Source organism: Beta vulgaris, chromosome 6 (genome assembly GCF_026745355.1).
Source record: "Beta vulgaris subsp. vulgaris cultivar EL10 chromosome 6, EL10.2, whole genome shotgun sequence".
NCBI classification, from domain to species: Eukaryota; Viridiplantae; Streptophyta; class Magnoliopsida; order Caryophyllales; family Amaranthaceae; genus Beta; species Beta vulgaris.
Window position 1 is genome coordinate 66,595,578 of NC_079207.1, and position 21,645 is coordinate 66,617,222.

General features: G+C 33.9%; 2 protein-coding genes and 1 long non-coding RNA gene across 3 annotated transcripts; 1 reads left to right on the forward strand and 2 right to left on the reverse strand.

Annotated features, from left to right (window-relative positions):
• Positions 1–3,115: 3,115 nt before the first annotated feature.
• Positions 3,116–6,296, reverse strand: LOC125498306 (uncharacterized). The gene is made up of 2 exons (XR_007275192.2): positions 5,521–6,296; positions 3,116–3,654 (listed from the first exon to the last, which is right to left on the reverse strand). It is a non-coding gene; the product is annotated as an uncharacterized LOC125498306 (long non-coding RNA).
• Positions 6,297–8,978: 2,682 nt separating this feature from the next.
• On the forward strand, positions 8,979–9,771 carry LOC104897571 (DNA polymerase II subunit B3-1). The gene has a single exon (XM_010684478.4). It carries the CDS (start codon positions 9,200–9,202, stop codon positions 9,638–9,640), a length of 441 nt encoding a protein of 146 aa, XP_010682780.1. The 5' UTR covers positions 8,979–9,199; the 3' UTR covers positions 9,641–9,771.
• Positions 9,772–10,972: 1,201 nt separating this feature from the next.
• Positions 10,973–16,447, reverse strand: LOC104897572 (65-kDa microtubule-associated protein 8). Its single transcript, XM_010684479.4, has 11 exons — positions 15,876–16,447; positions 15,326–15,529; positions 14,338–14,595; positions 13,357–13,569; positions 13,101–13,256; positions 12,853–13,012; positions 12,599–12,750; positions 12,409–12,496; positions 12,014–12,087; positions 11,789–11,863; positions 10,973–11,534 (listed from the first exon to the last, which is right to left on the reverse strand). Exons 1-11 carry the CDS (start codon positions 15,957–15,959, stop codon positions 11,187–11,189), a joined length of 1,812 nt encoding a protein of 603 aa, XP_010682781.1. The 5' UTR covers positions 15,960–16,447; the 3' UTR covers positions 10,973–11,186.
• Positions 16,448–21,645: the final 5,198 nt, after the last annotated feature.

Sequence of the window (21,645 nt, forward strand, 5' to 3'; positions counted from 1 at the left end):
AAGAATCTGCCTGCTATTTGTCCTAGCCATACTCAGAAAAGAAAGTCAATGGATCTTACATGAAGAGAGCTTTTAAGTTATGACCCAACTGCTACATTGAAAGCTTTTAGTGGTTTATATTTAATAGCTGGGTTTTACAAAGGCAATAATAAAAATGAAATTCACAATATAATAGTAACATCGACAATGTAATTTGAACTGATAATATGACGACAATTTTTTGACAAAGGTAGTTGGTTTCTCTCTGGATAGCTAAAGGTAGTGATACTATTCATTCTATGAATCATAATCCATAATGTGCTTATACAAGAGCCTCGGACAAAACCAGATGCATATCCCAATATATAAACGAACATCAGAGGCGGCTAAGGCCATGTGCAGGGTGAGCAACTGCATAGGACCTCCGAAATATAAGGGTCCAATTCTATTAGTGGTCCGCTTAAAGAAATAAAAAAAAAACTCAATCTAATTACAAATTTAAAGAGATTAATTTCTATTTGGTATTTTTCTTCTTATCCTATTCTTCAAAAAAAGCCCCATTTATAATTCTTCCGTTTCTTCTATTCACCAAAAAAATTTAATCTTTATACTTCCTCCGTTTTCTTTTAGATGTTACAAGACAGCCCTGACGAACATCCACAGTAAACAGGATATAAGAAGAAATTGGATGCCTAGAATAAGTTTGGTCCACTCACTAGTCACTAGTAAACCACCATGAAAATGGGCAAGAATCTCGACTATTACAGGGTCTAGAATCAAGCCAATACAACAGAAAGTTAAGCCCTCCATGACAAGAGATAGGCTGCTTTCGTTAGACCCTACAATGCAGATGCAACAACTCATCAACAAGAATGAATTCATTGCTTGTGCATGGCACAAGATCCAAGTGCACTCATCATCAACTCATTTGCTACTTCACAAGTTACAACAAATAAGTGAACGGCCACTTCCGCAATATAAGGTTATCAAATACCATATAATAGGACTGACTCTTTAAGCTTTACTAAAAAGAAACAAAAGCTCATAACATGGACGTTACACAAAAACTTATAAAAATACAAAGTGCATCTAGCAATAGATAGATATGCATTATTGTACACTCACTTTAGCCTCATGGCTTATCAAAAGTCAGGATTTGAGATAAGAATTAAAGTTATACTAAAACTATAGTTTCTATACAAAAGGAATGCTTAAATAAGAAGCAATGTTACAGAAGTTTATGCCTCTGCTGCTAACTAGAATCATATATAGGAAAAAAAATATTATAGGCATTCATTTTGCAAATGGTAGGCTTTATATAAATAGTAAAAGTACTGGATTTTCATTGCATTCTCCTGTCTTATTCTACAGATATGCAAAAAGTAGCACGTTTTTAAAAGGAATCCTAACTAATATACTGATTCGCCTAACTAAAACCATGGGTATTCAGTCACAATTTTCTCTAGAACTATCGACAATCTACTCAAATACATACGATAAGAAGCTGGCATTATGTACTCCCTCTGTTCGGAGATTTGTTGTCACATTTTCCCAAACCCTAAGACATGGTTTTACAGCAAGATTTGTTCTAATAGTTAGAACATGTACATCACTCCCCATCACTTATTACTAAATAGTAGCACATCTATAAATCTAATTTTCACTACTATATTAGGGCACATGAGAGCTGCTTTCCAAAAATCCTAAAATAGTATATGTGACAATAAATTCTGGACCGCTGGTATTAACATGTTGTTAGCTCTTATACAGAACCTTATATGATCCACATATGCACTTAAATGTCTAGCATATATGACTATTAATATATCGCCACCACCACTAAGAAGAGTGAGTTCTTTAAGCTTTATTGCATTATTATTCTCATTCGTATCATACCGTGCAATTACTTCCAATAAACAAACTTACGGCCCACAACATTAAGCAAAGGCTTTCTGTTCTTTTTGTTTCCCAAGGATACTCAAATAAAAGGGCGCACTGGAGGCATTGTGATCGTGTAGCTCGGTGTTATTTAAAACATAGTATTGCCCTGCCATCATCTTATTTCCCAAGTTACTCCCCATATGTGGAGCTAGTTCAACCTAATGACACATTGTTGATTTTAACTGCCTATCCATCAAATATAACCAGCAGCATCCTTATTAGTTATTATATGGAAGAATGTGCACTTTTATCTGAGAATTATATGAAAAGAAAGTAAGGAAAAAAATGTTTCGGGAAGCCACTTGACTATACCAAAGATCAGTTTTCATTTGATTCAGCCTTTTACTAAAGTGAAGCGAAGAACACTCCTACGTTAGACCTTTTAAATTTATATAGATAAAGGTCATTCTTTTGTGTTTTCTACACTTGGTTCCCAGAAGATGTTCTCCCAAAAATTGTGGCCTACTTGTATAATTGTATAGCTGAACTTCATCATATGACAGTTAATGAAACAGTTACTGATCAAATGTGAATTATTTGCCTTCCATTGATGTGAAAAATAAAACCAAAGGTCAAGATAAGAATGTTCCAAATGCTAGCTCACGTTCTAAGTCCATCCCCTGCCTCTCAAGCATGAAATTGCAGTCGAGCCATACAAAGGTCTGGAATTTAGTGATCTTTTTTTACGGTGCTATTGCCTTTCATAGACCTTCAGTGCACATTGCATTTGCTCAATCTAGATCCTTGATGAGAAGCAGCCAACTGAAATCTACTAATCCTCATTTATCTTATCGAACCAGAAAAGTTACTCATATTTATGAGGAAAAAGAAAAGAAAAAGAGGAATCTGATTACTTGACCCTTTTCTGCACCCTACAAGAGAACCAGTGAGCCACAACATTTCCACATTCAAATTCTCACAAATGACAATAGGTTGTTGCTGTCCTCAGCTGGCCAATGGCCCAATTACTATCTACTACTATGTTGCAATAAACTAAAAGAATGCAGTGAGGAGTCAAGCAGTGGTATAGCCAACAGGCACCCTATTACCAATATAACTCCAGCCTTTGGGAAATACGCTATCCCAAATAAGCCCTAGATCTTGAACTTATTTCCTCGTATTTACTTCTGTCAAGTGTCAACCCTTAACAATCAGAGGCCTCCTCCTAAAACAATAGATTTTACATGTAGTCTGCTTTATATCTAACTTCACTCAGATGCAAGCTCATTAACATACCGTGTAGATAAAAATGTTGTCACATTACATTTATAGTACATGTCGAATAGACAAGTGGGAACTCATAAATCAAATCTGCTCCTGTGTGAAATCTAACGTAAAACCATCACTTGAATTACCCAAAAAGTGGCTAGTGATACCCTTAAACCCAGTTTCTATCTGAAAATAGTCCATATATCTCTTCTTGTGCTTTACTATTTACGGCTAAAGGACTACTTCAATTAAAAATTTAAAACAAAGAAAAAACTAACCATCGTTGGGCAGCATACATCAAAATAGTACAATGCAAAGCCCAAACCATTTGTGGAACATCTAATCAGCCCAACTAATTACAAACAGATAGCACAGAATGGGAAAACAATGACAAAACATATAAGCAGTCTCCTAATAGAAATCCAAGAGTGGCCATGTATCACTTTCCAAAGACATTATTAGCATATGAAGCTTCAAAATGAGACTTCAATCTAATTTCAGCCAAATTGAGATATATTGCATGACCTGGAAAAAAGAAACAGAAACATTTCATATCATAACATAAGATGTGGAAGACGTCGGGGAAGAGACCAATGAATCAAGTCTTTAATTATCCCTATACACTCAGCTATTTGCTACAACCAGCATTACTTAAACTCATCGTGATATAGAGCATCCTTGTACACCTAAAAATGACAATGATGTACATATACTCTGAATTGGACCAAATGATGCAAGCCTTCAAAATATTCAAATACGACACTTCACTTCATTCTACAAGTAAAGAAAAAAAAAAGCTTCATTGGAACTGAGTAACACCACTCCTAAACGTATCCAGTATTCCTCACTGGGCCAAGGAGTAAAAGAAGGGACAAATCCTATACGTATAACCTCATTCACTGCCTTCCTCCCCCTCGGAAATCAAATCTAAAAGCATGTATACTTCTTTGTATCTGGAATAACTCCAGACCATTTTATGTGACTATCTAGATAGTGGGGCCCCTCCCCTACCACATGTAAGGTCATGCTAGTCGCTAGATATCACTAGAGGAAAAAGGCCAAGGGCTGCGGCCAAAAGTGGCCTAAGCCCTTGCACGGTTGCACCGCAGCCCTTGCGTTTTTTTCCACTAGTGTACGACATTAGTCTCCACTGACTCGATCCTTCATGATTCCCTCTGGATTCAAACCACGCATGCTAAACAATTGATTGTTTACTAGTATATCACTTCCCCAAAATCCATTTTCCAGATCAATGATTCCACTAGTTTTATATAGATAAAGATAGATCACCTATATATCTATGACCTCCTTGCAAGATATAGACTATGTAGCACGGGTACTTCTACTAGGTCGTATTCGTACCCCTACCCATGCCCGATACGATACGTATCTTGTATGGATATGCGTACCCACTCCTAAAATTTTGATATCTCGCCGTTTTCCGTCCCCGTACGCATAATCTGGCTCTGTGCAACCTAGGATATACTCCCTCCGTCCCAAAATATAGTTCCCATTTCTTTTTTGGTATGCAAGTAGAATATAAGAGGGATAGTAGATATTTTTGGTTTATTTAAATAAATGTTGTATGGGAAAAGATGATTTTAGGAGAGAGAGTGGAGAATAATTGGTGAAAGAGCATCAATTGTAAGATTTTGGTTGAATAGATAAAGGAAAAAACAAAATTCAAGAAGCAAATAAATGATGGGACACGGTTTTTTTAGACAAATTACTGAAAAATGTGGAACTAAATATGGAAATGAGAAATATATTTTGGGACACCCAAAATGGAAATGGGAACTATATTTTGGGACGGAGGGAGTACTATATAGAATGAGATCCCCAATTAAAGGCATTTCTTCTCTCGATGCTCATAGAAAACTTGCTAACTTTAGGTCATATTTCTATTTTCAAATGCAAATGATGAAATGACCTTCTATATATAGGTATTATGCATGAATCACTCGTAAGTAATTCCAATACATAGTTTTAGAATTCTTCAATGTGTTCACTAACTAGATTTCTTTGCTAACAATGTCAATAGACAAACAAAACGATAGAAACAAGAATTCAAGCCATGATCCATATTCGATACACATTCTCTCAACACAATGCTAACAATTTTAGCACGCAAATGAGAATTCGATAAGCAAAATCCTGAAAGACGAATATCAAATCGATCGGTAGAACACTAATTAAACTTTAAGTCGATAGAACAAAAGTTATATTCAATTGCTTTTCAAATTTCAAGCCACAATACACATCTCAGAAAATTATATCACTAATAGGTATGAAAAATCACCAAAATTCTATCAATTCGAGAACTTAAATGAAAACAATTATAAAATGTCTCAAATATTATAGTCAAATTAATCGAAAGAACAGTGAACTTACGTTGATGTTTGAAGGACTTCGCGAAAAAATACTTCATTGATGCACCTCCTTGAATAAATCGCAAAAAGACAATATTCTTCGAGCATAATTTCCATTGTTAATCTGCTAAATTGGACTTTGAAAACAGCCATTGAAGCTGTAGGCGAAGAGAGAAAGTAGACGACGAAATCCCTAAAATATTTTGCTTTGGCTTTCGCTCTGAAATTTTGGGATGTTTTGGCGCGCAGAATAATACTGTAGTAGAAGTATATTTCTCGACCAAAATCGACGGAATGCCCTTACTTACATACGGTAAGTCGGTAACCTAGTGGTATTGGTAATACGTTTGATTCCAAGAGTTCTGAAGACTGAAATCGAATCTTACCCCCTTGTAATTTGAAAGAGGAATTCTCAATTTTTGTTCTTTTCGTAATGGATTTCAACTTATCTATTCAAATTTGGGCGTGCAATATGAAGTACAACAAAAAGAAAAAGTTAAATACAGCAAAACATGTAAAAAAATTAACCCAATCCTTTTTGAAATTTAGCTTTAGGTGAGTAATGCTTTGCCAAATTATAAAAAATTTAAAAAAAAAATAACATATATATGAAAAATTAGATGTTTAAACGTTTTGCTTAAAAATTATATACTTCTGTATGTGTTCAGATGTTGTGATTAAGAAAAACTTGCACAATCATGACTCGTGAATCTGGAATAATCGTTTTGAGGTTAAACAAAAATCATGTATAAACACTCTTTGTATTCTATATTATCTTTCAAAAATATTTTCTATTTTTCATAAGATAATTTTGTAAGGAAATGTGGGTACTCGAGATCGTTCCTTAAGTAATGTCGTCTCATAATCATGATGAAATCTTACAAATTTCGTGTTATGAGAGAAAAACATTTAAAAAATGCTATATGATGTATGATATTAGGAAAACTAACAAGTAATTCAAAAATACATCATAAGAAAGGGTGTTTAAATATGCAAGATTACCTTCAAAATAAGAATTCTCATAGAAATACGACAAGCTAATTTTTTAATTAATAAATCTCTTAATGTCACCCAAATTTATTTGGGTATATCCTATATACTAGCAGTACTTGACAATTGTTATCCCTATCCTCTCCTCACTCCCTTCTCACTCTTGGTTGATGCATCAATCATGCAATTTTAGTTCTCATATCACATGTGAAACTTCGTATTTTCTGACATTCCTTTGCAATATATCATTTTGGTTGGACATAATTGTCCTAATACCAATAATTTGATTCGCTTTTTAGAGTAGTTGTTTTTAGCGTGTTAGTCGTTGCTAGTAAAATAATGGCTAATTGAATAGAAAGCACAAACGACTATATATGGCCTAAGTACCCTGAGCAGCACAGCATTTTGGTTATGTAGTTCTTAGCATGATCTTTGACTCGATGTGCAACCCGTAGTATAAATGCAGTTGGAGGTCTGAGATTCTGCCTAACTATCAAACTCTTGATTAATATATAAATTTTCTTCTCCTTTTCCCCCTTTTTCTCTCTCTATTTTCATTCTCTTTCAACTTCCTTTATCTTTTTTCCCATAAAAAAGAATCTTTTGATCTCTTTCTCAATTCCCAAAAAAAGTCAATTTCAGTTAACCCAATTTTAAAAAATTGAATGTACATCCAAATAACATATTGCAGCAGCAAGGAACAAGATATCAATGTGGTATCTTTGCAATGCTTTGTCGAACCATCTACCAGTTCCTCTAAAACCCTTGACCAATGATGATTCCTCCCTCTTTTGGATTGTTGTAATACATGGATGAATCATCATCATCCTCGCACTCGGGCTTGGTTACAACCTCCTCTTCTGTTGCGAATGGACATCTCTATAGTAGGTGACACCCTATCGTATTCATGTTCTCAGAGAAATTGGCATTCTCATGTAACAAGTCATGTATATGCCGCAACCTGCATTGCCATCCTCACTATATGGTGTGCCCCTATCGTTGCCCTTGCTCCCCAACGCCTCTGTCTTTGGCGTCACCTCCTTGATTTTCGTCCAGCACAACACATCTCCTAATGACGCCCTATCTTCGTTGCATCTCCAACCTCCCCTTCTTGGTTTGTCGTCCAACCACATGTTGTCCACGCCACCCGGCTTTGAAATTCCCTTGCTTGGTGAGTTACACATGCATGAGAAAAAGACAAAAAGTTGATTGAAATGTTACACACGCACAAGAAAAAGACCGAAAATTGATTGAAATTGGGAATTTCAAGAAAGGAAGTTAAAGAGAAGAGGAAGATAAAGCAAAAAGAAAGGCACATGGTGTGAACATTATGAGATACTCGGGCATAATCTGAGACCTCCGACCACATTTATGTTACGCGTTGCACCTCAAGTTAAGGTCGTGTTACGGATTGCATCAGCCTAAGTTGTGTTGCTTAGTGCACGTAGACGATTGGTCGTGTTGTTATATCCAATTTACTCTAAAATAAAACCTTTGGTCATTAGATTAACGATCCTATTTCAATTGCTCTAATTTGGTAATGTGAATGAATCGATGTCAAAATAGATTACGAGGCGATATGATAGACATTTCTTGTTATGGGAGGAATGAGAATGGATCATGTGACGGTTGACTCGCAGTAAAGCCAGTGCCATGATACAACAGCTACTAGTCTTATGACTCCTATTTATATCAACTCCATTACCGATGGAGCAACACGTCATAGTCTAAGCATTGCATAAATGGAGGGATAGATGATAGGGAGGACAAAACTTATAACTCCCCAAATTGATATGTTTTTTTTCCTTTCTTTTTACCGAAAAAGTATGAAAGCAAAAATAATTTTATTTACAGGAACTCAACCATATATTAACGGGTCTCAAACTTAATATTAGCCCGATATCATTTGAAAGGATAATATTTATAACCATATAATTAATATATATTACAAATTTTAAATTAACTTAATAGCTCTTGAAAATATATTGACAAATTTTAAAAAGATGTACAAATTATATAAAATATTTTGCAAACAATCATGGTCCATTTTAAAAACCTATAAATGTTACTACATCCGAATTCCAGAAGTTTATCTACTTTGAGTCTTTGACCGATTGCCTCTCACAAAAAGATTCCAAATAACAACAACAGAAAGTGAAGAGAGTATATATTTTATGGAAATTCAAAATACAAATAAATTAAACAACTCAAAAGAGGTGATTTTCAACCTCACAATACGAGTCATAACTTAACTTTTTTTTTTTTTTGAGGGGGACTCATTTAATTAAATGAGTCACTGGCATCAATTGTCAACCCATATATTTTTATTTTATTTTATTTTGAAGTTAAGTTCGGGACGAACTAGTGACTATAAAACCGTTTTTTCAAGTACAAGGACAAAATTTCCTAATTTGTCAAAATATATAAGATGGGATAGTAAATTATGGTTCGTTGGATTGACTATAGCCATTAGTCGCTAAATTAGGTAGAGAATGCCTTTAGTTTTAGGTATCATCAGCAACTCGATTAGCTTTCCGAAAAATGTAAGTCACTACTTAACTTTTGACAGCACTAATGGCAATGGTAAATGGCCAAAAAAAAAAAAAACCAGCCAATTTAACACAAAGCAATTCCCGCCATTTTAATCATATTCATCCCTCCAAAAATCTCAAAACCCTAACCATCTCTCTCCCTCTTTCTTCAAAAAAAAAATGGCGGAAGAAGAAGAAAAAACCTCAACAGAAACCCTAAATCCCTCATTTCCAATAGGAAGAGTGAAAAAAATCGTGAAATTCGACAAAGACATCACTAGAATATCCTCCGAAGCTCTATTTCTCGTCTCAGGAGCTTCCGAGTTATTCCTTGATTTTCTGGCGGAGAAATCGTTGGAAATCGCAACCGAGAAGAAGCGGAAAATTGTGAAGCTGGATCATCTTAGAATCGCCGTTAAGAGACATCAGCCAACTCGTGAATTCTTGCTTGATTCACTTCCGGTGTCTTTGCAGCCGTTGGATCAACCTCCTGTTGATCGGACGGTTAAGGAGAAGTCTGTTCTTCCGCGTAATACTCGTCGTATCTATAGCTTCTTTCGAAAGCCGTTGGATAATGATGATTCAAGAAATCAAGCTCAAGTTGGTGGTGAAAATGACTAAATGAGTCCTAGTGAATAGTGATTATGATGTAATTTTGAGAGTGTTAAAATTGGTGAAATGTTTGTACTTGTGTGTTTCTAGATTGTTGACATTTTTAATTGAATGATGATATCTTTTTATGTTCTTATTGATCTCATTGTTGTTATTGTGAAATAGCATGGCAATGAGTGGAATTCGATCGAGGGTTGAATGAGAATAGCCTCTTCAGAGTTGGAATGGTAATCGTAACTTCGTAAGCTTTGTATTAAAGATGCATTGTGAATCTGTGATTTTGGAGTGTGTGATGTCCTGTGGTATAATCTGTGCCTAATTTTAGTATTTGGTAATGAATTTATTACTGTTATGTTGGTGATATTCTTTTGAAGATGTTTTTAATTGATGAAAGTTCCGCCCAGGTCGCCTATCATTCCTTGATAAAATTTAGATGCAAGGTTTTGGATGGGATCCAAAAATGAAAAGGAAGCGCCCTCATTTAATTTCCTTCCGGAAATTGAACGGGCGAGCAAAGGGGATCAAATCCCCCCTGTGACTCCCAGCTGCAGTTTCTTGTTGATGGGTAGTGGTGTGGTGTTATGTTATTGTCGTAATATACCTTCATGATTATATCGTGATGTTTTAATGGAGTAAATGTTTGTGAGTTGGATCATTCTCCATCTGTTTATAAAGTCTTGTTTGTTGGACTTAGGCTCTGTTTGTTTTAATGAAAAACAAATTTCATGGGAAATTATTTTCTAAGGAAACGTTTTCCTTTGTTTGATTATGGGAAAACTTAGGTAGAAAAAGAAAATGGAAATAAAAGAGAGTGAAAGGATAGGAGGAGAGAACAAGGAGAAGCAAGTACTAAGGAGTAAGGTGGAAAATGTGGCATACCTTGATTAAAAAAGGACAACGGTTTTCATTTTCGAAAGAGCAATTTTCCACCTCTGAGAAAATGATTTCCCTCTCTTTAATAACTAAACAAACAACAGAAAAGATGATGGAAAATAATATTCTAGGAAAATGTTTTCCTCCAAAACAAACGGAGCCTTAAGTTGCTCGTTGAGTTCCTTTTTTACGATCTCTGAATGACGGGAAGGATTAGTAGATCAAACCATTATATGCATATATGGGTCTATGTTACTTTACATTGATTGACAAATGAATTCATGATGAAGTCGTTGAAGGCTAAGATTTTGCTACTACTCATATCTTTGTATATGTGTGGTTTTATGTGTTAAAGCATTGTATTGCATCCATGAATTCGAGTACTTTAGTGCATTAAAGAACATTTAGTAACATATCATGTTGGCACTTGGCAGTATATTTATCGTGAGCTGAGTTCATACTGGTAGGTTGATAAGAGAAAGCTCTATATTACACAAACTGGTCCACTGAAAGACTACATACATCTCCTCCTGAAAAAATGCAGGGAACTTTACAAAAGAAAAGTATATCTGGGGAAGGAGGGGGGGGGGGGTTGATAATCAGAATATCTGATATTATTTTTGCACAAAACTCTCAGATCTATGCTATGTTACAAACTCTTATGTGTTTCTTGTGAGTGCTCTCAGATTTCAGGAGATAAGGGCCCGGAAAAGGTTGATACAACTGAAGCTGTTTCATCTCTTGAGTGAGAAGCAAATTCAGATTGGGCATACATTTGCTGTCTTAATGGTTTAGTTCCTTCCTGCATGAATGATGTACATAGGCTCCGTGGGTTGAAACTGTTCGATCCTCCTTGTGCACCCAAAGATGATCTCCTGGTCGAAGGATTTCCGTTCAAGTTTCTGCTTGTAGGGGAACCACTGTTGAAACTACCATTTAGATTTCTGTTTGGGACACGTCGAGCACTGGTGCCTGGTCTGGGGCTCAATGAGAGATTATTTTGTACAGCTGCTACTTTTTTCTTTTCTATCTGAAATTTTTTAAGAAGCCCCCAGATAAGTACTCAGGTGAGCAGCAATTATTGCTATATTTCTCTACTAAATTTGCTTACTTGTCCTTTTTATTCCTTATCATGTTTTGTTGTGTAAATGTGCATGTATATGTTTTTCTTAAATGTTGGGGGGTGGGGGGTAAAATCATTTATAATTGCGTGTTTTTCAACCATGATTTATATAATTACCCATCTATGTTGTCTTTTAAGACCTTGTTCTACGTGAAACTTACCCTCTGTCTTTGCTTTTCCTCTTCCTTTTCTTGCCGCAATGCCATGTATTCTTCCAACATAGCTAGCAGAGGTGCCTAAAACAATAGAAACAATAGCCTTAACATGCTTGAAGTGAATACAGTTTACTTTGCCTGTATAGTTCTGTTTTCTGGTCTTTAAGATATAATTCCAAAGTAGCTCCAAATAGGAAGTCGAGAAAAATTACTCAAAACTGAAGTTCATACCTCGTCATATAAAAACACTTTCTTTCTTTCTTCTTCCCAACCTTTGATCCATGAGATCAACATATCTACTAAAGCTGCAAGCAAGTCTTTGTATGAGAATCTTGTCATCTGACTTGCAATGACTCACTTACCTATGTGCAATTATACTGTAGCTCTTCTGTCAAAGCTTAAGGAAATGTTGTCAACTAATGTTAATTGCTTTGTTCGATTACTGCTAAAGTTTTATTGGCAACAAGTAAAAATATTGTGAATCAGATTTTTGCTTGTCATTGGATCTTTTACAACAGCTTTAGTGTAGTAAAGTCTTAAAAGCATTAGAAATGTCATTGTTGTAGAACTTCTGTGGGTTGGTATTCTGTTGATAAAGAAACCATGCAAATAGCTATGAACATTACCTGGGATCTTGATTACTGTGACTCTGGCTCGCTCTGCACGTTTTAGGTTCCTGTGAGCACCTCTGCTGACCGAATATCGATTTTCATCCTGGAGTGCCGGCAGCACAACAGCATCAATACAAACAGTTAAATCTAGGCTCAGGTGTTCATATATCCATTGGACTTGCTAAATTATATTGATGATCATTACCATGTTATATTCTTCTAACCACCGTTCTTCATCACGTGCCAACATCAACTTATCCACCCTCTCCATTATAGCTTTTCTACTCGACGCTTCTTCTTGTGCTTTAGCAATCTGCTCATCCATGCTTCTGAGAAGATGGACAAGGTCGATTGTCCCTTTTATCCACACATATACACATATGAGTTCAATAAACATCAAGAATTTGGGAATTGCAAGTTTTTGCTTTATTAGATGGCAAATTGGAAGTCAGCTTTTACCTGAGTCAACTAGGTGTGTAATGTTTTCCATTTCAGATGGTGAAGGGATTTCCATATGTGATCTACTGCATATCTCTTGAAGCTCAAACTGTTTTCTGTGGAAAAGCTCTTTCATCTTGCTTGTTTTTAGTTCGTCTAGTCTCTGTACTTCAGTCTCAGCCTTGACACAGTAGGAGGCATCAGACACCCTTGTCAGTTGTGACCTACATTTGTGCGTTTTCTCTAAATAGAAAATCTCATGAACTGACCTGTTGGATGATGTTGGGGGTGAGGCTTCCAGGTTTTGTTATCTGGTCGAATGGGACTACCAGTAAGTTAACAACATGATAAAACTGTTGACGCTCTTTCTCTGGGGTATCAATAAGCTTCCACATGTCTAACAATGCTTTACCTAAATGGTGAAGCTGCAATGACAAGGAGTCAAGGACACTGTATTATTAATATCAGTAAGGAATGAATTGGTAGATTCAGCCAAAGAAAAGTCAGATCAGGAGGCAGTCTAACCTTCTCAATCCGCTCCTGTTTTTGTTCTTCGAGAGTCTTCACAGTCTCCTCAAGTTTAGCCAAAATGTTGTCACTTATATTTTTTGCTAATCCACACAATTCATTTAAGCTTGGATGAATCTTTGTAATAGTCATTGAGGAATCCATGCCCAATAATGCAGCCAGGTTATGGATTTGGCTTGTATATCTTTCCACCTTTTGGAGTCTGTTGCCCTTTATATCGAATGATGAAGAAGTTTAGTACTAATCTTTAGTATGCACTGGGTTTTATCAAGCGCATAACACTGCTTTGTCCTTAAAATAATAGGTTACGTTTCTATTGTAAGCCCAAGTTTTACTTAAAACTTTCTTATCTCCAAACAGAAGTAGAACTTCGAACTTTCTCATATTATTCATCTTAGTAACATCATCAGCTAAGAACTTCACAAAACAGTATGTTATCGTATGGTTGAGACATAAGAGACAAGACTCTAAGGCTCTGTTTGATAGGGTGTAAAATATTTTCCATGAAAATGAGTTTTTCTTTTTCTCTCATTGTCCGTCGTTTGGTTTGGTAAGGGGTATAAAACAAGTTTTCCATCAAGGGAGCTCTAGGTGAAAATCATTTTCCTTTTAAAAAGAAGGGAAAATATATTTTCCTCCCTCTTCCTTAGCAACCTTTTACTCTCCCTTTTACTCTCCTCTTATCCATCCTCTCCCTTCCTCTTCCATTTTTCTCTTTTCCATAACTTTTTTTACATTGAACCAAACAAAGGAAAATTAGCTTTGCATTTGAATTTTCCATTGTAAAAATGTTTTTCATGAAAAATCATTTTACATTGAAAATGTTTTACATCCAACCAAACGAAGCCTAAATGGTGAATGATAGGCAAAAGTATTTTCAACTCAATATATAATAAATAACCTCAAATTGAACTTAGCCTATTATTTAGGGACATAAAGAGCATCTATTTTCTAGATTGTTACGGTAGTCTGTAGTACCTTCTCATTTTGGAGTTTTTTCAGCTCAGCTTGGTACTCTTCAAGTTTCTTCAATGAAAGATCATTCTCATTGACTTTCATAGCTGATGCAGAGTCATCATATTCTGACAAACCTGCTATTTCTGCTTTAATTTTTTGTATTTGTCCTTGAACTGCTTGGAACTGGTTCATTCTCTCTCGTTTCCTCAGCCTCATTTCCCTTAAAGCTGGGGTGATCGAATCTATCTGTTGTCTTAGAGTCCCTGCCTTCTTCTCTGGCTGTTGGGAGAAAAGAAAATTTCAGCCATAGTATCCAACAAAATTCTTTTCCTAAGAGATTAGAGTTGATGCAGAAGAATAATATTAACTCTCATAAATCTTGTGAGCTAAGTTCACTAATAGAATTTTTTCTGACAAGATATGTATAATCACATCTATTGTCTCATTTTCTCCTAAATGTAGGCCTATGTTACTCGAACCCTGATACAAGTGTCCAGTGAAAATTTCACTTGATTTTGGCCTAAATAAGTCCATACCCATGTCGGAATGTCAAGTATCCCACACGAGTACTTGAGGTAAATTGAAGAGTCCGAGTAATGTAGATGTAGACAAGATCATTTTAGACTGATTTCTTACTATTATGTTGAATGAAACAAAATCACTGCTGCTATACACTTTTGTTGTTTTATTAATCTTCACTTGTGAGGCAGTTTGTTACAACGGTAACATGCAGTAGTGCAGTACTGAATGATTCACACATTCACCCAAGTTTTGAGCACATTCTGAACATACCAGTAGTCAGAGAATGTTTTTTTTTTTTTTTTTTTTTTTTCTGTGAGGAAAAGGTTTTTACAAAGCATACCATATTAGTTGTTTATTGAATAACTTCTCTGATAACAGCTCTTCTTGTCATTGCATAAAATTGCTGTCAGTTCATCCTAATCTCTTTTTTTTTAGTTTATAGGGAATATATCTCAATCACTAAGATGCCCAAGGAATAATAATTTACCCTTTCAGGAAGAGACCGTTCGCCGAGTGACAGAAGAAGCTGAGTGAACTCAGACTCAGACTCAGCCAATTCCTGGTGTAGACGTGATCTCGCCATGTTAGCATAATCAACCTTCTTTCTGTATACCTCAAGGCACTCTTGTTCAATGTCCAGTAACATTTTCTCCCTTTCAACTTCATCCTCTCCAACTTCATCCCATATCATCTGTTCCATTAAATTCATATACAGTAGTTAATTATCTAATCTATATGACAATATAAATTACAGCAACGCCCTCCTACAGGGCTCTAGAATGCAACTGACTCACAACCCCGAAACGAGGATCAAACCCCATGATTCTCATATACATACTTCCTCCGTTTCATATTAGTCGCTACACTTTTCATATTGCAGATAGAGAGAGTTTATTGCTCAAAAAGGAAGTGTAGCAAGTAATGTGAAACTTTCTACAATAGAAAGTGTAGCGAGTATTATGAAATTGAGGAAGTATATCAGTCCTGAGGTTAGAAATATTCACCACATCAAAGCAAAAAAAAAAAAAAAAACTTGCCTGCAATTCTTGAAGCAGATATCCACATGAAGTTTCGAGTAAGCCGGAGCTTCGAACTGATACCGGAGTCTGTATTGACCCCATTGAGCCTTTCTTTTAAGGTGAATTAGGGTTAGCATACACTGCTAAACCCAGGAAGTTTTTTTTTGTTTGTTTAGGCTCTGATAATGGAGGCCAAAAAAGGTGGAAATAATGGTTCTCTGAAAAAGATGGTGTGATTCTCTGATGGGAAGTTTAGAGATTTTTGCTTAAAAGAAAAGACTGAACAGAAGTAGGTGTGGTGTAACTAAAGCTTTGTGCTTAAGGTTGGTTTCATACTCATAGGTGGAAGTTCTTTTCTTTCTCTTCTTCTTTCCTTTTCTCTTCCCTCTTTTTTTTTTGGTTTTATTTTTTGGGGATGTTGGGTGATCTTCCAGGTTGTCTCTTTCAAGTTTCAACTGTAATATATACTATATTGGAATTGGGTATAAAGTTTAATGTCTCTTTCTTTCAACAGCTTCCTTCTTTTTTCATATTACATGAAATTATTATATGTATGTTATTGTGCTGGTTGCTATGCTTTTCTGCAGGTAGAAATACTTAAGTAAGCAATGAACAACAGAAAAAAAAAGGTTTGGATCTGCTTCAGTTACAAGCTTGACTGACCTGTCATCAATTTTTTGGCATTAAATTTCCCCTCCTAATTCCTATGCTTCCATGAAAAAGGGGTTTACTTTAATTATGATAATATATTATTAATACAATCTGTTTATGTCAAGAATTTTCTACTCTTTAGTTTTTTCCCGAAATGATGAGTTCTTTTCTAAATTTTTTAGGGAATATTTTTTTGGCTGTTAATGAACGACTAAGGGCCTGTTCTTTTCGGCATAAAACAATTCAATTCAATTGAACTGAAATGTATAGTGATATGTAAGTAAAAGTATTGTCCAGAATTGAACTAAACTGAAAATAAGTTGGGGAAAACAGGTTCTAAATACGGTGATTTAGACGAGATTTGATCTCAGATCTTGAGTATCACTTCTATTAAGAGTTTACCTTCTAAAGATGAAATTCAATTTTACAGGGAATATGGTAGCAGGCTATAGCAGAAGAATTTGGTAAGTTATGATTTGAAGGGTAGGGAGAACTGAGAAGGTCTAAATTCTTCGTGCATTAATTTAGGGCTGATAGAAGATTAGTCTGGATAGGATCCTCCGTGGTGGGTGGGAATGTGGGATCCATATATGATTATGATCTTTGGATAAAAGCATATGATTTGAATTTTCATAAATGGTGGGTCAAAATGAATAATTGTGTTTTAGCATTAAATTTATTATTACCTACTGTAGTATATTTTTCTGCCTTTATATATTTTTGTTCTCTTCGTAAAAGACAGTTACAACAGCCATAAAAAAAAGGAAGTTACAACTTATAATGGGAAGGAAATTTATATGTGTACAATTGTTTACTACTGTTGCATTACTGTTCTATTTATTAAAAGTCGAGTGTTTGTTTAGTTGATAATACTGGCCTGATTTTTATATACATGTCATACGTGAAACAACAAATAAAAAGTAAAATTTTTTTTAAAAATTGTTTATAAAGTATTAAAGTTTCTCTAAAGAGAAAATCGTCATAAATTTTGTTTAGTAAATATTAAAAAATTACGTGCATATGTAATGAAATTCATTGATTAAATAATATTTGCAGCATTTTTTAAATTGATTTAATTATTGTGTGAGTGAAGGTATTTCTTTTCTTTAAGTGGACATTGAACTTATCAAGAGTTGACTTATATAATAGAGGTCAATGGAAAATGCAATTCTAGTACAAATCAGTGAAATTGTTTGGCCGTTGATGTCATAATGTTAGATATAAAGTAGGATACTAAAGATATGATAAATATCGGCAGGATATATTAGTAGTTAGGATATAATATTATCTTAGGCAAATATTATCTTATGATTTATTTTCAATAATTATTAAGAATAATATATCTTCTAAAAATTATTTTTGGGTAGGAGTCATTGTTCATTATTGAACACACCTTACTAAAATCATATTGTTTTTCTTCTCATAAACTTGTCACATAATTAAAAAAAACCAAGAAAACTTAGTTTATGGAAATTTTTTCTCTCAAATTGGAGATTTAAAACTTTCCATGGAAATATCTGCTTCTCAGATTTACTCAAACCACCTTTACTTTTTAGAGGTGTTGTGGTTGTATTGTATTGACTTTTAATACTATTTACACACCTTACTTTTGACCTTCTTCAATTATTTGTACATCAACAAAAATGTATTCAAGTGAATTTTTTTATATTTGTCTTAATATGTATTTTCATAATGTCAACTTTTTATAATCAAATATTGATGTTTAAAATTATTTAGGACAAATGTACCAAGTTTTTTGGATAAAACTCAAAAAAATAGAAGAGGAAGTGTTTTTAAAATATACTTTATATATATTTGCATTCGTTTTAGGAAGTTATTTTTAGATCCAACTAAACAACCACTAAATTAAAGAGTTATTTTAGTTTTCAATTTGTGTAGTATGACTAATTATAGATAACCATTTAAATTCTTAATAAATTTGAAAACTGAATTTTGGAAACATACTTACAAAATGAATCAAACAATGTCTTTAACTTGCTTGACAAAGATCTTCATGGAATTTAAAAGAAGATTGGTTGTCAACCATGCAAGACAGCTTACACGTCAAATACTATTTTTTTAAAAAAATTCGTCTATAGGAGCTAGGAGGTATGAGATTATGGAAAGATACTTTGATTACTCGTGTGGGCTTAAAAAACATATTAAAGTGAAGTAATTATAATATGTTTCACTCTGAAATAGTAATTATAATATGTTACATATTGATTTTAGTACTTTTTACATATTTTATTTTGACTGTATTTCTATGATGATATTAAATAAGAGTTTGTCTTGTAAAAGATCGTTTGCTTTTAAATTAAAATTAGGTAATGGTAAGACCAATATTAAAAAGAAAATTAGCCCAATAATGACTAAGTTAACTTTTTTCGGTGACTAGTTTAATCCATTTAGTAACTAGGTAATGGTAAGACCAATATTAAAAAGAAAAAAAAAACTATATCTAAGCAAGTCCATACGCCACGTGGCATTTTATCTTTAGTTGTTTCGTTTCATGTTATCCATATACATTAAAAAAATAAGAAACATGCTCCGTATAAGATTCGACCACGTAACTTCAAGTTAATACAATAAAGTTCTAACCAATGAATTATGGAACATTAGATGCTACTCTTTTAAAATGAAAATATTAATAACTTGGAGCATTGTTCGGGTGTTATAACTAGTTATCTATCTATACTAATATATTAAAAGGCGTGCGCAAACAAGAAACTGCGCCACGTGACATTCTCCCTATGGAGTTTTAGTTCATGTAATCCATGTACAATAAAAAAAATTCAGAAATTCCATAGCATAAGGTTTGACCCCGAGACCTCAAGTACATATACTAAAGTTCTAACCACTAGGCTAACTTATATTTAGTGTTATTATCATAAAGTATTATATTAATAAATGAAATTTTTTCTTACCCGGGGCATAGCCCGGGGCTGATAACTAGTTATTAAATCTAAAAGGTGAAGTGAGTACTGATAAATGGATGAAGAATTTTCAAAGAGTAATAATTAAGAATTAACATAACATTATCAAAATCAATTTTGTAATACTGTCTCTTCATTGCTTATTTCGAGTTAGGGTAAAATGTGAAATTCTGATCTGATATCTTTAAAAATGTATAGTTTTTTTTTTCAAGACATTTATTACTAGATACTCCTATTTTCAAAAGATTTTTCTGTACTCTATCTACTTTCGTATTCAAACAATCTTCCTAAAATAAAATATTTATGCATGTATATAGGAAGTTAAAAATGAAAATATGAACCAATAAATAAGCACTAATTACAACGATTGATCCCCTAAAAAAAAAAAAATTTACAACGACGCGTGATTATGTAATAAATTCTTAAATAAGACCATTATAGCCTATAAAATATATATTTAATATTTATATGCAACCTTTAGAGCAGCATATATAAAAATCCTTAATTTTGTTCCCTTTCACACTACTTTACACTACTCTTAATATAAATAGAAATGGCTTACTTTTACATTTTCTCTCCTCTTTATCTCGATCTATGTTGCTACTGAAAATAAGATCTTCAAATAACTAAAAGAATAAAGGAATATCAGTCATATTTTGCTGAATTAAGAAAGTAGTCTATTAGCTCCAGTTAGAAGTGGATTTGCTTTGAATTAGGTGCTCCATTATTATAGTTGTTATTTATATACCATATTTTTATTGCTCAATTATTGAATCCAATCCATCCACTCAACCTTATGAACCAAAACTTGATTAATGTTACTATTTATATAATTTTGTTGATAAAAGTGGATTATGAACTATAATAACCTATCTTTTTTGGTACCCCACAACTCCACACCAAATACTTTAATGAAAAATTAGTGGAAGATGATTAGTACATGATAAGTTATTCCTACCAATAGTAGAATTTAATCAATAATGTCATCATAGTCAGCTCTCTATCACTATTTTTAAACAGGAGTTCATTGTCCTTTAATCAGTACATCATTGAAGGCAGTGTTTGGTACAATCAACTATTAGATGCCAAAATTGTCAAGCATTTCTTGGCAGCATCTATGCTTTAGTAAAGGTGAAACAAATGCTACCGTTTAACATATCTTCTGTATTCCCTGCCTTTCTAGTTTCTATGGAATCTTTCCAATCCTATATAAGTACACACTATTGTCAATTGTGATGGTTGTCTTAAACTTTCTAGGTGAAAGGCCCTCAAACAGTCAACACCACGGGCAACGACAACCGTACGTCGTCTAGTACAGGGCGAAGTGACACTTTTTATTTTAGAGGATTTAAAATACGAACTTCATTGTTTGTTTAGCTATATTGTTTAAATTCTGTACTTTATTTCACAAAACTTAATCAAGATATGATAAAACAATCCATCTCTCCCAACATCTCCAAGTGCTAGAATATATGGCACCACTAAACCTCAATCACCTTATGATTTCGGCAAATTCTTTACTTGAAAACTTGTGATTCACTTTATATGTACTTTTGAAATATGTTTAAGAAATTAACATTCATCTGTTATAGTCACAATGAAAATTTTAATTCCTTATCTTTTTGCAACACATATTCATCTTATAAGCTATATAATTATTCAAGTTTCTAGACTCAAGAATCATTATATACTTTACAACAACCTTTTTTTTTTTTTTCCTTTCTTCTTCAAAGTTTTTTATGCAATTCACTTATCCGTTTTGGAACTTGTTGAGTGCTCTCCTATAGGGTGTTCCAATATCAATTGAAAACTTACATTTTACATTGTACCCTTACCTCCTTCCGAGTTTTCCAAAAATATCTGAAGTTTTAGAATTATCTCAGTGAAATGAGATGTTTTATTTGTAACGCATTTTTGAGGTTGGAAGTTCATTTACCTAGCAAAATTATTATAAAGTGAGCAAAACGTAAAATAAACCCATTTCCCCCTTTCTTTGCTTAGAACAAGAAGTTTAAAATAATGAATTTGGTTTCAATAAAATATAAAATACGAAGCATAGTGTTAGGAAACAGGGTTTTGTAGTTTGATTAGTGCGGAACAAAATCAATGAAATAATAAGAATGAGAAAAACAATAAAGAAGAACAAACAAAGAACACAAGGATTTACGTGGTTCAGTCAAAATAGACCTACGTCCACATGT